This window comes from Pipistrellus kuhlii, unplaced genomic scaffold (assembly GCF_014108245.1).
Source record: "Pipistrellus kuhlii isolate mPipKuh1 unplaced genomic scaffold, mPipKuh1.p scaffold_m20_p_3, whole genome shotgun sequence".
NCBI classification, from domain to species: Eukaryota; Metazoa; Chordata; class Mammalia; order Chiroptera; family Vespertilionidae; genus Pipistrellus; species Pipistrellus kuhlii.
The window spans coordinates 103,985,583-104,000,943 of NW_023425529.1; the positions used below are offsets into that span (position 1 = coordinate 103,985,583).

Sequence of the window (15,361 nt, forward strand, 5' to 3'; positions counted from 1 at the left end):
TTACTGGAACAGTAACCAATCGGTAGTAAGTAAGCTGTACTTCTATGTTATGTTCCAGTATTTAACATTATCGTAATTCTCTTGCTCAGAAGCCATGTCTCATTTCTTAAATCATGAACAATATAGTAAATCCTGTTTGGATTTAAGCAACCCTGAATACTTAAAAAAATATATATATATTGATATCAGAAAGGAAGGGAGAGAGAGAGACAGAAGCATCACTGATGAGAGAGAATCACTGATCAGCTGCCTCCTGCATCCCCACAATGGCGATAGAGCCCACAACCTAGGCATGCGCCCTGACCAGGACTCAAACCATGACCTCCTGGTTCATAAGTTGATGATCAACCACTGAGCCATGCTGGCCAGGTAACCCTGTGAACTTTTAAAATGGAATTGTTAACCAAAGAGAACAGTGATGTTAAACCTATATGAAGAAACTTAATGTTAAATTTACTCATAATCTTGGTCAGAAGAACATCATTTGAACTACACACTAGGGTTAAAATATACCTTTCTTCTCATAGTTACTTTCCCAATTTGACTGGTGGCTAGTATTTTGTTTTGTTAATTTAAAAATTAACATCTCTGACTCTGATAAATTCTCTTTATTGAAACTAAAAACAGTATATAGATTCTAGACTGAAATTTTCACTAACAGTATTCCAACTGAAAGTTACATTATATATATTGTTGTTAGTGACAAGGACATATAATCTATATGCTTGTGTGCATGTGTCTGTGCACACATGGGTGTAAGTTTGTGTGGATGTGGATGTGCTCAAGGTCCCTAGATATTACCAATACTCAACAAATTGTCCTAGTGAGAACCACTCTATCTTTTCTACAAATTTGATTTGTACTTTTTTTATTCCTTTAATACAAAATCTGAAAGTCAAAAAGATATTTTCTTACTCTCTTTTGTGATCTTGATAACAATTGTTTTACTAATGATAGACAGTGACAGGTAATGAGGGTATGTCTTACCCTCAAAGGTGCTCCCCTTTTCTGGCTGATGGAGATATTGAGTGTGAAGGCTCCATCACAGAGCAAGATGGAAAAGTATATGACTCATCTGTTTCATCCTGACCAGAATGGGTCTTCAACTCAGGGTTCTGGTTTGATTGACTAGGCACTACATAAGCCCTGTGTCTGGGTAATGGATTTCCTTTTCTAATCACTGCTTTTCCAATGTCAAAATTTAGTGCCTCTACACCTGTGAAGGTTCCAGAAGCTGCCAATCAGTAATCATCATTTGGTATTTGCAAAATCAAAAACAAAACTTACATGACCTCACTCATTTGTAGGATCTAATAAACAAATGATGAACAAAATAGATCCAAACTGATGAACAAAATATATCCAAAATATAGAAGCATAAAACAGATTGTCAAACCTCAGAGGGAAGGCAGGGGAGGGTGGGTGGTGGGAAGAGATCAACCAATGAGCTTGCATACATTTGCATAACCCATGGATACGGACGATAGGATGGTGAAGGCTTGGGGTGGAGGGGGTAGGCTGGAAGAGGTCAATGGGGAGAAAAGGAGGACATATGTATTGTAACAGTTTCAACAATAAAGTTTAAAGAAAAAAAACTTGCATACTTTTTCTCCCTCAGGAGAATTTGAATCTGGCTCTGAACTCTGCTTCAGCCATTGGGTGCCATGTGGTTAACATCGGGGCTGAGGACTTAAAGGAGGGGAAGCCTTACCTGGTCCTGGGACTTTTGTGGCAAGTCATCAAGATTGGGTTGTTTGCCGACATTGAACTCAGCAGAAATGAAGGTACAAGTAAAGCTTCAAATGTCATTAATGACATGGCTTTTTATTACTGATTTGTTGGGGGCTATCACAGGTAATGTCAGGAATAGTCAAGCTCAGAATCCTCAATTTTTTAAAACTACAGTTATATCAAATTCATTGTATTAATGTAATAGATTTTATCCATGCTGACCAGATTTTTTAAAATGATGAAACTAAAGCTTTTAAGACTACAGACTACTCCAACCTCAAGAGCTTTTCTGAGTTAATTTTGCTTTTAGACACTTTGTAAAAAGTCTACTCTTAACTTGTGTTTTATGAAGCGATTCACATTCATATACTGCAGTGATACCAATAGATTAGGAGAAACTTGATATAGTTCTTACCAAAATGATAGAAAATTACATTTAGTGTTTCAAAGTTCTCAGCTAAATATGTAGCTGTGAATCTATTTCTAGTTGCTCTGAGCATCCTCTCTGCATTTAAACAATTACAGCCCTGTCCTTTAAACAGAAGTAATAGATCTTGATAAGTATTATGTAAAATGCAGTGTTACTTTTTGATTTTCAAGTAGAGATCCTACCAATACAAAATCTGTAGCCAAATCCTAATCTTTATAATTTATAATATATATATATATATATATATATATATATATATATATATATATATATATATATAATATGTTATTATATACTTTTAAAGTCCAATTCTCAATAACCTGTGAAGAATCCTGGGGTAATATAAAATCAATATATTAAGCATAATATAAAGAAGAAGAAAAAATAAAGAGAACTCAGAGTCCACAAGAAAGACTACCGATTTGCAAATAATGACCTCAGTTAAATTTAAATGTTTTTAACTGAGGAAGAAATATGTATTCATCTGGAAAATATAGAAGAAAGAGTTTATTCTACTTTTTGAGCTGCTATAATTATTCAAGAAAGCACTTGAAATATTAAACACAATCTATAGAACATAGTCATTATTACAAAATTGATCGCTTAAAAGTAAAAATATTGTCATCTCATGAAATGTGTTCTGACAGACCCCGTAAAGTGTACTGAGCCAATGGTCTTATTTATTTCCTTGGCTCTACCAACTAAGAAGGCATAGCATCAAGATTTATTGGTGCCTTTTTTCCCCATCTGCAAAAATAGGGGTAAAAAATTAACTCACAGTACCTTACCCCTTTTTTTAGGGAATGATGATAAAGTATTTACTCCATGGAAAAAGCTGTGAGTGCCTTTACCACAGAGAGATGAAGTTGCTATCTTTGGTTTTCCAGCAGAGCATCCTCCCAAATATCCCTGTATTCATTTTACCTCTGCTTTTGTGTGCCCTCAGTTCTGATTGCTCTTCTGAGAGAAGGGGAGAGTCTGGAGGACTTGATGAAACTCTCCCCTGAGGAGCTCCTGCTGAGATGGGCTAATTACCACCTGGAAAGCGCAGGCTGCAACAAAATCAGCAACTTCAGCACTGACATCAAGGTAGGAGAAGTATAACCTGAACATGATTGATGGCAGCGGTGAAGGGAGTTTGGGTGTAAATGGTGTAAAAATCAAGGCAATGGGCCCCATCTCTAGATTCTGGGGTTAGTTCGAGAGTGGCTGGTGCTGTTTTGGAAGGCTTGCTGTTCTCAAGTCCAAGTGCTGGGCCACATACAGGTCTGTCTGAAGTTTAGCAACTGCCCAGCAACAAAAGGTGATGGGTCTTTCTTAGAGTTTCAATATCAGGAAGTAGAGGGATGAGAAAGAGGTAGAAGAAGGGCAAGAGATAAGACTGCTTATGAAGTATGTGGAGGACTGTAATGTCTTTTCTGATTTTATAAATGAGACTATCAGGTCAGGATTCCTTTAAAAAATTAAATGAGTTATTAATTATATTAATACCAGCACACATAGTGTCTACTGTATACTAGGCACTATTCTAATTGCTTTATGTATTTATTGACTCATTAATCCTCACAGCATACCTTTGAGATAAGGATTATTATTTCTTCATTTTACAGATAAGGAGACAGAAGTAAAGAGAAGTTAAGTTGCTTGTTCAAGTTCTTATGGGTGGGAGTGGGGAAGGGGAGGGGGGGGGTAATAGGGTCAGGATTTAAATCCAGCAGTTGGCATCCAAGGTCCCCGTACTTGACTGCCATACTACACTGCCTCTCAAAGAAAACAATTTGTGAATTTTTTTTAAAGGTTTTCCTTTGTATGCACCAGTGATTTTTAAAAGATAATGATTCTGGAAACTGTCTGCAATGAGAATTTACTCCAGAGTGTGCAGAAGGCATAATTGGTCCTACAACAAAAATCACAAAGGGGCAAGGCTGAGGGAAGCATGCACTATGGTTTTTAATTTTGTGCAAAGTTCCATGTCAAAGGAAAAGGGAAAAGCTGTTGGCATTGATGGCAAATGGATCCATAGAAAGAGCTTAAAAGGGAGTAAGGAACATCAGAAGGCAGTCCCATTTGTGAGATGCTGGATGCATCATACAAAAAAACACTTCACTTTTCTACTTTCTCAAAACTTAAAGAGATTTTCTCCAAAGAGAGTCAGAGGAAAGGTCACATGGCTTACCAGGAGTCAACTCAGGCTGATAATTATTTTGTTGTTGTTGTTAATCCTCACCCAAGGATATTTTTCCATTGATCTTTTAGAGAGTAGGAGAGGGAAAGATAGAGAGAAACATGGATGTTAGAGAAACACATTGATTGACTGCCTCCTGCATCTGTCCTGACCAGGGCTCCAGGTCAGAGAGGGGCCTGCAACCAAGGTACACACCCTTGACTGGAATCAAACCCCAGCCCTTTGGTCTGCAGGCTGACACTCTATCCACTGAGCCAAACCAGCCAGGGTCAGGCTGGTAATTCTTTAGGTGACAGCTTTCTCCTGCTATGGACTCCTGGCTTTTAGAACTCAGGGCCTGTCAGGCCTGGTGCCAGTTAGACTGAAGCTTCTAGGATGTAGAGTTCCCCACTCCTCAGGACCTAAGCTAATAATGCCAATTCTTTTTCTTTTTTTTAACTACACCACTTTCATTGGTATTAATAGTCTTCTAGCACCGCCGACCAAACTGGGATTGAACAGGAGCTGGAAAGCATTATCTCCCTGTGTACTCAACAGCTTTGCAATTGTTTTAGCCAACATTTTCAAGCTTTTCAGCCAAAATTAGGCTGTGTAAGCTAAGCTATAAATTCATCTGCTTTCCCATTACTGAGAGGCTGTGTTCTTCTGAATAATAACCATTTCAGACTTGGGAACTGGCAACCTGAGTGCTTACATACCCTGTTTCCCCAAAAATAAGACAGTGTCTTATATTAATTTTTGCTCCCAAAGATGCGCTAGGTCTTATTTTCAGGGGATTTCTTATTTTTCCATGAAGAAGAATACAGTACACATTTATTGTTAAATGAAAATAAAGGAAATTTATTACCTGTATACGGTAGTTGTAAACACAAACCAGACAAACTGTGAATCCTACAGTATCAAGAATTTACTCATTTATTCAATGACAATCATGTCATCATCTTCTGGAACATCATTATAACAATCCAATTCCTGAATTTCCTGGTGAATTTCTTGTGACTCCATTTCTTTCCGAATCAGTGGACCAAATCTCTCATGTTTAGCCTGGGGGAGGGGGCCTTCTTTTCGGGGGGATACCTTATATTTCACTCAGAAGGAAACCTGTAAGTATGTCTTATTTTCGGAGGATGTCTTATTTTCAGGGAAACATGGTAGTAGTCGTGCCTGTTCTCAGCAGCAGCCGCATGCCAACCCAGGGCAGTGCCGTGACATGGATGTCTGAGCAACAGGCAAATCTGAGGTGCCCTTACATCACACCAAGTCAGCAGAGGTGGGGAGAATGCTCCAGTGCATTCTGGGGCCCTTTCCTCTAGCAATAATTAACAACAACCAGCCTGCGGGCTGCATAAGGCCCACAAAATCATTTGGTCTGGCCCTGCAAAGGCATTAGGAGTTGGTTCATCAAATGTTTGCCCAAACAGAGCAGGCTAAATTTTAAATTGATACTTTCGTCTGGCCTGTGAATGATGTTATGAATATCCAAATGGCCCTCGGCAGAAAAAAAGATTTCCTACCTCTGCACCAGAGTGAGTGAAATAGATTTCTTAGGATCAGATGAAATAAGTTGATTCTTCGCAAAGCTAAACAGATATAACATGTGGTAGGCAGATTTTATTCATGCCTAGCACCTGCATGAAACTTTTACTGGCTTTAAAATAGCTGCAGTGAAAATTAAGAGGAGGGAAAGGCAGAAAGAAAATAGATGAAATTCAGTTTCCACAGGTGCACCATCAATAGCTGGCATTCTCTTGTTCTCACTGTCTAACGCCACAGGTGGTGAGCACACATACCCTGCTCTCCCCAGGCCCGATCCAGGTTCAAAAACAAAACAACAAAAAACTAACAACTAATTTTTCAGTATTTAAGAGAAATAAAAATCTCTTCAAATGGTTTTTAAAAATTACCTGAAAATCTGCATGTTTTCATTGAATGAGAATACAGTATATCTATAATTTTAAGACTACAATTCTGAGAAATATGCTTTTTGTCAATAAGCATATTCCCAAAATATAAGAAATCATAATAATTTGCTATCTACATACAATCTTCTATAACTAAGCTAAACTACTTTTTCTAATTTCTGGATAAACATTAAATTAACTTGTCATCTCAATATCTCTCCTTTTACATAAAAACTGCTTGTTTAAAATATTCTTCTTTTGCTTATATTATCTATTTAAATGTATTTGTAAACTCTTTTATACTTCTGCTTCCTTTTCCTGTCACTTTTTAAAAATTAAACTTTAGCTGACTGACTTCAGCAATATAAAGGAATATATATTTTCCTGTATATATATTGTCCTGTATATTTTCCTGAAAAACTTTAGTTTTGCCATTATTTTAATATTGATCTTGAGAAATCATCTTACTCATTTTTGTGCCACAATTAATATTATTAGACTTCAAACCAATGAGTTGAATACATCTTCATGAATTATTTTTCTCCCTTAAGGTCAAAGGAATAAATAGTATTTACATCTTTGGGGGTTTCCTTTTGTGTATGTCCTATATTTTTAATGTTATACTCCTCGTAAAAATAAAAGCAAATATAGTATGTAAACAGACAAATAGAAAATTCAAATTAGTGAATGTTTCCAGATTTGTTAATTAAGTTGCATTCTTGAATGATAGTTGAATAAGAAATGAAAAATATTTGCTTTTGGGAAATCATTGTACTAAGTATGTAATTTAAAATTGTAATTTCTTATTTGCTCACAGGACTCAAGAGCATATTACTACCTGCTGGAACAGGTTGCTCCAAAAGGAGATGAAGAAGGTATTCCTGCTGTTGTGATTGACATGTCAGGACTGAGGGTAAGGCCATGTTCCAAGCTCTGTTTAGAGAACACGATGCTGCTTTTCATTGGGGTCCTACTGGCCGAACAACCTGCCTCTGGGGTTGCATGAGGGGACATCTCTGTTTAAAGCCTTTAAAAACTGCTAACAGTTTTGGGTAATAATTGTAGGAAATTTAACCTGGAAATAAATATTAAGGAAAGAAAGAAACTAATACCAATTAAGTGTCATACACCATACTAGGCATTTCTGTATATTTCCCATCATTTAGTAGGCTCCAAAGTACCAAGAAGTATTATTTCCATATTTAGGTTTCTGAGTATTATTTCTGGAAATAGATGAAATATTTATATAAATAAATAAATTCTCCCTTTAGTGATAAAAACTAATCTGAAGGGCTTATTAAGATCATATGACAGATTTTTGGAAGTAATTTGATCCATGTCTGGGGCCCTTTTCCTCTAGCAATAATTAAAAAAAAAAAAAAAAAAAAAAAGGAATCCCTTCTTGTTGAGTTCCTCCAGTGTGCCAGGTACTAGGCAAAGCATATTGCATATACAGCCTCTAATCCTTACAAACATCACTAAGGTGTTAAACTGCTTTATTGTTGAGAAAACTGAAGGTCAGAGAAGCTAATAATCATCTCATGCCACAGAGCCCAGTGCCTGATACAGCAAGAATTAAACCAAAGGGTGGCTCCAAAGTTCACCCCGCCACAACCCTCCCTCCCTACATAGCTAAGGCTAATGACATTTTTGGTAGACAAAATCTGATGGCTTGTATAAGAAATAATAAAAAGTAAGCTTAATAGATGAAAATAACTAAATCCACTTAATAAGTTATAGAATCTACTGAATATTTTTAAAATATATTTTCTTTGTTGATAGTATTACAAATATATTCCATTTCCTCCTATTTTCCCCTTTACTTCCTCCTCCCAGCCCCAACTCCCCACAATACTGTTTTCCATAGTGGCTGCACCAGCCTGCATTTCCACCAGCAGTGAACTAGTGTTCCCATTCTCCACATCCTCACCAGCACTTGTTATGTGTTGATTTTTTTTTTCTTATGATAGCCATTCTGACAAGTGTGAGGTATTATCTCATTGTCATTTTAATTTGCATTTCTCTGATGATTAGTGACTTTCAGCTTTTTTTCATATGTCTCTTGGCCATTTGTATGTCCTCTTTGGAAAAAATATCTATTGAGATCTTCTGCCCATTTTTTATTGGATTGTTTACTTTCATTTTGTTGATTTGTATGAGTGCTTTATATATTTTGGACATTAACCCTTTATCAGATGTGTCATTGGCAAATATGTTCTCCAATGCAATGGGATTTCTTATTGTTTTGTTGGTGGTTTCTTTTGCTATGCAGAAGCTTTTTCTTTAGATGTAGTTCCATTTGTTTATTTTCTCTTTTGTTTCCTTTGCTCTAAGAGATGTAGCCATAAACATATTGCTGCCTAGGAGGCAAAGTTTTTTATGCTGATTGGCATAGAAACTGACCAATCCGAACCAAATTGGCTGGCAGCGAAGGGCAGGAGAGAACAGTCAATGGTGATCAGGCAGGCAGAGGCAGTTAGGGGCAATCAGGGCAGGAGGGGAGGGCCATTGGAGGTAAGAACAGGCCGGCAGGGGAAGGCAGGGGGGGCAACCAGGTCAGCAGGGGAGGGCAGTTAGGGGCAATCAGGCAGGCAGGCAGAGGCAGTTAGGGGCCATCAGGCAGGCAGGCAAATGAGTGATTAGGAGCCAGCGGTCCCAGATTATGAGGGGGGTGTCCAACTGCTGGTTTAGGCCCTATAACACAGGGGTCATATATCCCCCAAGGGGTCTCTGTGCTATATCCTTTCCCTACAGAGTTGGCTCCACCGGTGTCAACTGCAGACACTTGGGGTCCTGCTAGCTTTTGCTTCATTCAGCATTCAGCATTGATGTCCGCGCAGGAAATCCTACTGGTGTTAGCCTCCCTGGGCCTTCGGGGGCGGTGTCTACTGAATGTTTTAAAGAACAGGACAGCCAATCATTCATCTGAAATGGTCCTGTATAAAGATGAGAGGACTCGATTACTTAAATCCCAAGATTCCTTTTATTTGTGATTTTTCAGATTTCGGTTCAGGAGAATATAAATAATAATATGCTGTTATTGAGTGCCTATTTGAGGTTAAACACTAAAGGTTTCCTTTGGTAAAATTTTTATTTCTTTTTCTGTTATCCATGTCTACTTTGTTCATGGAGAGCCTTAACCCAGCCTTGACTTTTTTATTGCAGGAGAAGGATGACATCCAGAGGGCAGAATGCATGTTGCAGCAGGCGGAGAGGCTGGGCTGCCGGCAGTTTGTCACAGCCACAGATGTTGTCCGAGGGAACCCCAAGTTGAACTTGGCTTTCATTGCCAACCTCTTTAACAGATATCCTGCCCTGCACAAACCAGAGAACCAGGACATAGACTGGGGGGCTCTTGAAGGTAACTGAAAGCCAGTTGATTAAGAGTTTAAAAAATCATTCTCAATTCTAGGCAATTCAAAATCACTTCCTACGCAAATATAAAACCCAAACATGTTATAAATTCTCTGATACATAACAAAGAGAATAAAATAGATTAATTCAATCAATTAGAGCAAAGCAAGAAAAATCAAATGTTGTTATATCACATCCAAAATACAAAGGATTTATCCATTATCAGAATTGTTTTAGGCAAGACAATGAACTTAATTATCAGATTAAATAAGTCCTAACTTCCAAAAATCTAATGATGTACTTAAGGGTCTGAGTGATAATTCCTAGAGGCAAGAAATTGCAGCCACTCGTCATCTAAAAATGTATTTTAACTATTCTAGAGGGTGCTTTACTGAGGTTTTTATTTTGTTTCTTTGCTTTGGATTATGGGAGGCACACAACCATATTTTGAGGCAAAAATCCCTGACAATTATGGTTTGGGAGTTAATTCCCTAAGTGTGAACAAAAAAGCATATAGTGTTACTCAGTTTCTAATAGGTAACAGTGCCAGAGATATTTATTTTTTCCCATCATGAGTTAGTCTCAATATTAAGACAGGAAAATCAAAACAAAGTTAATATTGACTATCACCAAAGAAAGGAAGTCCAAATTTAACATATTGGTTGATCATTTTTCCACAATGCTTTACTCTAGCTACAAATGCAAAATTAATTTGTATTCCAACACTAATGAATTTATTTCATTTGATAACTTGTGGCCAGTGGCCCATGCATTTTGCTGACTCTATGTATATATATCAAGCCTCTACTCACCCAGCTGCCCCTAGAACATTCGCCTTTGGATCCTTCTCTATCACTTGAGATTCAGCTTTTACAAAGCAGAATTGATCATTTCTCCCACACACATACACCACTGTCTTTCTATTCTACTCTCCTCCCACCCCCTTCCTTCAGAAAGTCTCCATTTCCATTAACCTTACCATTTTTTTCTTTATTTACCAAATCCATCAGTTCTACCTTAATATCTTCCTCACCTTTAAATGTATTGAATCAACAAATACTAATAATTCTTCCTATAGAATGGCTTTTTGATCATTATTTTTCCTTTATGCTCTTTTAGACTTTTATTAAATCACACACCAACTATTTCAATAGGTCTTGGGGGCCTATTCCTCCATTCATTAAGCACTTGGATGTGCTAGTGTCAAACACTATCCCCTCTGCATTTTTAATTTAATTTAAGTGTATATTGCCTTCCAGAAATTCTATACACTACTGTCAGGCACCTCTGTTTTCATTATATCCCGGCCTTGCTCAAGAATTTATTTTAGTAATATAAAAAAGAACCATAAAGATTGTCCAACATATCAACCCAAATCTGCTACCTAACACAAATATCCCTGATCCTGGTTCCAACCACTGGACAGCATTATCTCCATGCACTGAATACAGATCCAAAAAAAAAAAATCAGTTCCTAATGGTTTTAATAAGATCTTGCCTATCACACCCTTTGGGTTTATATTTACTCTATCTCCTAATCCCACCCCTACCATATCCTTAAATCCTCTTCCCTTTAATCTTCATTAACCAGATTTTATCAGTTCTAGAAAGTGAAGCTCAAATTCCTCTCCTTCCAAATTTAGCCCATACTATTCTCTCCCCTATCTCAACTCAAATATCAAATGTGTCTATCTCGCACATTAGTTCTCTAGCTTACATGGTCTATGGAAAAATTAACACAGAATAGCAACCTCATCCAAATCCATTAATTTTTAAAATTCTACTTCAGATTTTATTACAGCCTCTTTAGTTAAGATATGCCTTATTAAAGTTTATATTTTCTATGAAAGATATGCCTTATTTGGGCCTGAAAGATAACCAGTCTTCATTAATTTAGGTGAGACAAGAGAAGAACGGACATTTAGGAACTGGATGAATTCCTTGGGTATTAACCCTCGAGTCAATCATTTGTACAGGTAAGAGTATTTGGAAACTCTGAGACCTTGAAAGATCCCCAAGATTTCAAAAACTGCTATGATATGCAATTCTCTTCACAGTGATGAAAAGGGGAGAATTGCCAAATTGGTCTGCAGATGTTGGATATTCAGAAAAAGAGAAACTCACTTTCATACACCAACCTGGCTATGTGTTTCATACAAAATCATAACGTAGCAAAAGGACAAATGTACTATACATTGCCAGTCTATATATGATTTTCTCACAAGTAGGCAAAACAATAAATGTTAAGTTTGTGATTATCTCCTATGTTTCTTACTAGAGCCATATTTTTTTTTTCCTGGAGGCAATGAGTTTTAGTTGAAGGGACATAAGTCTTCCTACAGAAGACCTCAAATAAGTTCCCTCAATATCTGAGTCAGTTTCTTTACCTCAAAAGATGGAGCTGTCTACACCAATTTTACCAAACTGTGAAAAGTCCTTAAGCTAATAGATAAGGAAATGCCTAGCTCACTATAGATCCTTCATAAATGTTAGCTATCTGAGAATTCTTCTGTGTTTGCTTTTTGTTCAGTGACTTATCAGATGCCCTGGTCATCTTCCAGCTGTATGAAAAGATTAAAGTCCCCGTTGATTGGAACAGAGTAAACAAACCACCATACCCCAAACTGGGGGGCAATATGAAGAAGGTAAATATGGAAGTTCCAGGAGGCATAAGCCTGCAAAAGCATCCTGTGGATACTTTATCAGGAGGCCAAACTTAGATAAGTAATGTTTATCCAGAGTTTAAATTACAGTGGAGCAATCAGAAACCTAGTTTTATTAAAGCAAGTTGCTTGCTTATTTATAACTCCATGTTGGATATCTTTAAATATTATGATGTAGAAATTCTAATTAAGATGATTAGAGCAGGGCAGGGTCTCTTCCCCCAGCAAGATTCTCATTCTAATTTTTCAAAGAATTGGAACTTTGTACTGACAGTTTGTCTTGTACAAATAGTTTGTTTAATGTCAACACAGTGGGAACATATTGTTATGGAAAAGCAACAACACGATTAGCACAAATATTTCCTACTAGCCAAGCGTAGCCACAGGAATATGTCTCATATGTCAGTCCATTGTGTGCATGTAGAATAGAGAATCCAGATTTTTTTCATGCCAACCTGTTAGAATTCAGCTATTTTAGGAATATGATGGACATAACTGAGCACGGCTCCCTGGTTAAGTAGTGTGATATAGCCATGAAAATGTCCACAATGATTAATTTATTTTGGTCTTACACTTAGAATAAATATTTTTTGGTAGAAATGAAAGGTTTTATTTAAGAAAAGATGGAACTTTCAGTGTCTAATTTAGAATCCTAGAATTGCAGGAGCAGGCAAGACTTGAGAGATCATTTAATCTGGCCATGTTTATTTCATTGTCTTTACTTTTATTATAATTTTTTTTTTTTGTATTTTAGCACCATAGAGATGATTTCATTAGATTGTTGTCCTCTTTCTTCATTAACAGCTTGAGAATTGTAACTATGCTGTGGAATTAGGGAAGAATCAAGCTAAGTTTTCCCTGGTTGGCATTGGTGGACAAGATCTCAATGAAGGAAACCGCACACTAACATTGGCCTTGGTTTGGCAGTTAATGAGAAGGTAATGCAACTCAGGGAAATAGCTTTTTATTGAGTGTGTTATTAATGAAGAAAAGTACTAGAAAATTTTTAGGAATTTTACTTAATCTAGAAAACTATATTTTAAGCTAAACTTAAAACCAAAGGAATATTTTTAAAATGTTTCCTGATATTTTTTTTTCCTTTCAGTTCTATCCGTTTTCTTCCAAGTATTTTGAAACTCTTATTAGGTTCATAAGTATTTTAGATTATTTTGTCCTTTTAATTAATTACTCCCTTTTCATTAGGGGATGACTCTCTTTATGCCTGGTAGTAGTCTTTTCTCTGAAATCTACTTTTTGTGATATTAATTAATAGAGCCACTCCAGCGTCCTGTTGATTATTGTTAGCATGGCATATTTTTCTTTTATCCTTTTGCTTTTAAATTGACTTATTGTGTTAATAACAGTATATTATCTTTAAAAGGGATTTTCAAAATATGGGGGAAATATGCTATAATTTACCTACATATTTGCCACTTCTGATACTCTTCTTTCCATGGTATAAATACAGATTTTTGTTTGATATCATTTGCCTTCTAGTGGAACTATTTCTAATAGTGCAGAGGAATTTCAGCTTCTACATGTCTGAAAGGTTCACTTTTCATTTTTGGATACTTTTTCTCAAAGATATTATTTAGTATCTTTTGGTCTGCATAGTTTCAAAAGATAAATCTTTTGTCATTTTTATTTGTATATAATATGTCTTTTTTTCTCAAGCTTCTTTTAAGGTTTTTCTCTTTATCACTGGTTTAAAGCGATTTGGTTATAATGTCCTTTGATGTTGTTCATAATTGAGATTTGTCATAATCTGTGGGTTGATAGTTTTAATCAAATTTGGAATAATTTTGGCCTTTACTGCTTCAAATATGTCTCTTAAACTTACCTATCCCTGTTTTAGGGTAGGACTCCAGGTACTTATATATTTGGTCACTTGAAAGTTCCCAAAGTTCATTGAAGTTCTATTCATTTTTCTCTCTATTTTTTTTTTTTTCTCTTTCTGTGTGGTATTTGGTTTCTATTGCTTTGTATTCTAATTCATTGCTATCAACATTTAATCTTCCATTAATCCCATTCAGGTGTATAATGTTTAGCCAAGACATTATAGTTTTCATGTATAAATACTTGATTTGGATCTTTTTGTCATATCCCGTAGCTCAGTGGTGGGCAAATTGAGGCTTGTGAGCCACATGTGGCTCAAGTCGTGGTTTGCCGACCACTGCCATAGCTCTTTCCTCTATCTTCTTAAACAAACAGAATATAATTACAACAACTGTTATTTCTAGGTCTGTTTCTATTAATTGATTTTTATCCTCATTATGGGTCATATTTTCCTACTTCCTTGCATGCTTCCTAATTTTTTTATTGTATATGAGACATTGTGGAATTTACCTTGCTGTGTGCTGGATATTTCAGTTTTCCTCTAAATAAATATTCTAGAATTTAGTCCTGGAATTGAGTAGTTGTTACTTACTAGTCTAGAATTGAGTAGTTGTTACTTACTCAAAAGCAGGTGATCATTTTAAGGGTTACTTAAAGCCTTAGTTAGTCTTGAGTTAATTCTGTAACTCAATACTGAGATCATCTCTTCTGGGTACTTTACTTGATGCTCCTTATATCACATAGTTCTTCCGCTATGAGTGATGAGAACCAAATTATTGCCACCCCTGAGTGAGCTCCAAGAATTGCTCTGCCCATTCATTTCTGACAATTCTTTTCCAAACCTCTGGTAGTTTCTTCACATGCATACCAAAGACTTGAGGCAAGCACTCTTAAGGTCTCTGGAACTTTCTTTCTAAATGACTCTCTTCTTTACTGGCAGCTTTCTCTTCTCTGTTATTTTGTCCATAAATCTTGGCTTCCTTGGCTTCCTCGAGGTTTCAGCCCTCCCCTCAACGTCATGCCCTATTTGGGTTCTCGCTCCCTGCCCTGCGGCCTGGAAACACTTCACGCCGTTCAGCTGGGACAATCTCAGGGCCAGCCACGTTCGGTTGCCCTCTTTCAGGGACCACTGTTTTGCGCTTTCAGATACCCTCACGTCTGAACACATTGTTTCATGTGCTTTTTCATGTGTTTCATTGAATCTAAGGCAGAAGGGTGTATCAGGTCCTGTTCTTTAAAAAAGTTTAGCTATTTTTTAAAA

General features: G+C 36.6%; 1 protein-coding gene across 1 annotated transcript in view; it reads left to right on the forward strand.

Annotated features, from left to right (window-relative positions):
* LCP1 (lymphocyte cytosolic protein 1) overlaps nt 1-15,361 on the forward strand; it is a 57,891-nt gene that overhangs the window by 28,911 nt on the left and 13,619 nt on the right. Inside the window, exons 7-13 of the mRNA XM_036458981.2 lie at nt 1,619-1,784; nt 3,108-3,250; nt 7,065-7,160; nt 9,413-9,608; nt 11,499-11,577; nt 12,132-12,246; nt 13,069-13,202. Of these exons, the coding sequence (XP_036314874.1) occupies nt 1,619-1,784; nt 3,108-3,250; nt 7,065-7,160; nt 9,413-9,608; nt 11,499-11,577; nt 12,132-12,246; nt 13,069-13,202 (929 nt within the window). The remainder of the gene's footprint in view (nt 1-1,618; nt 1,785-3,107; nt 3,251-7,064; nt 7,161-9,412; nt 9,609-11,498; nt 11,578-12,131; nt 12,247-13,068; nt 13,203-15,361) is intronic.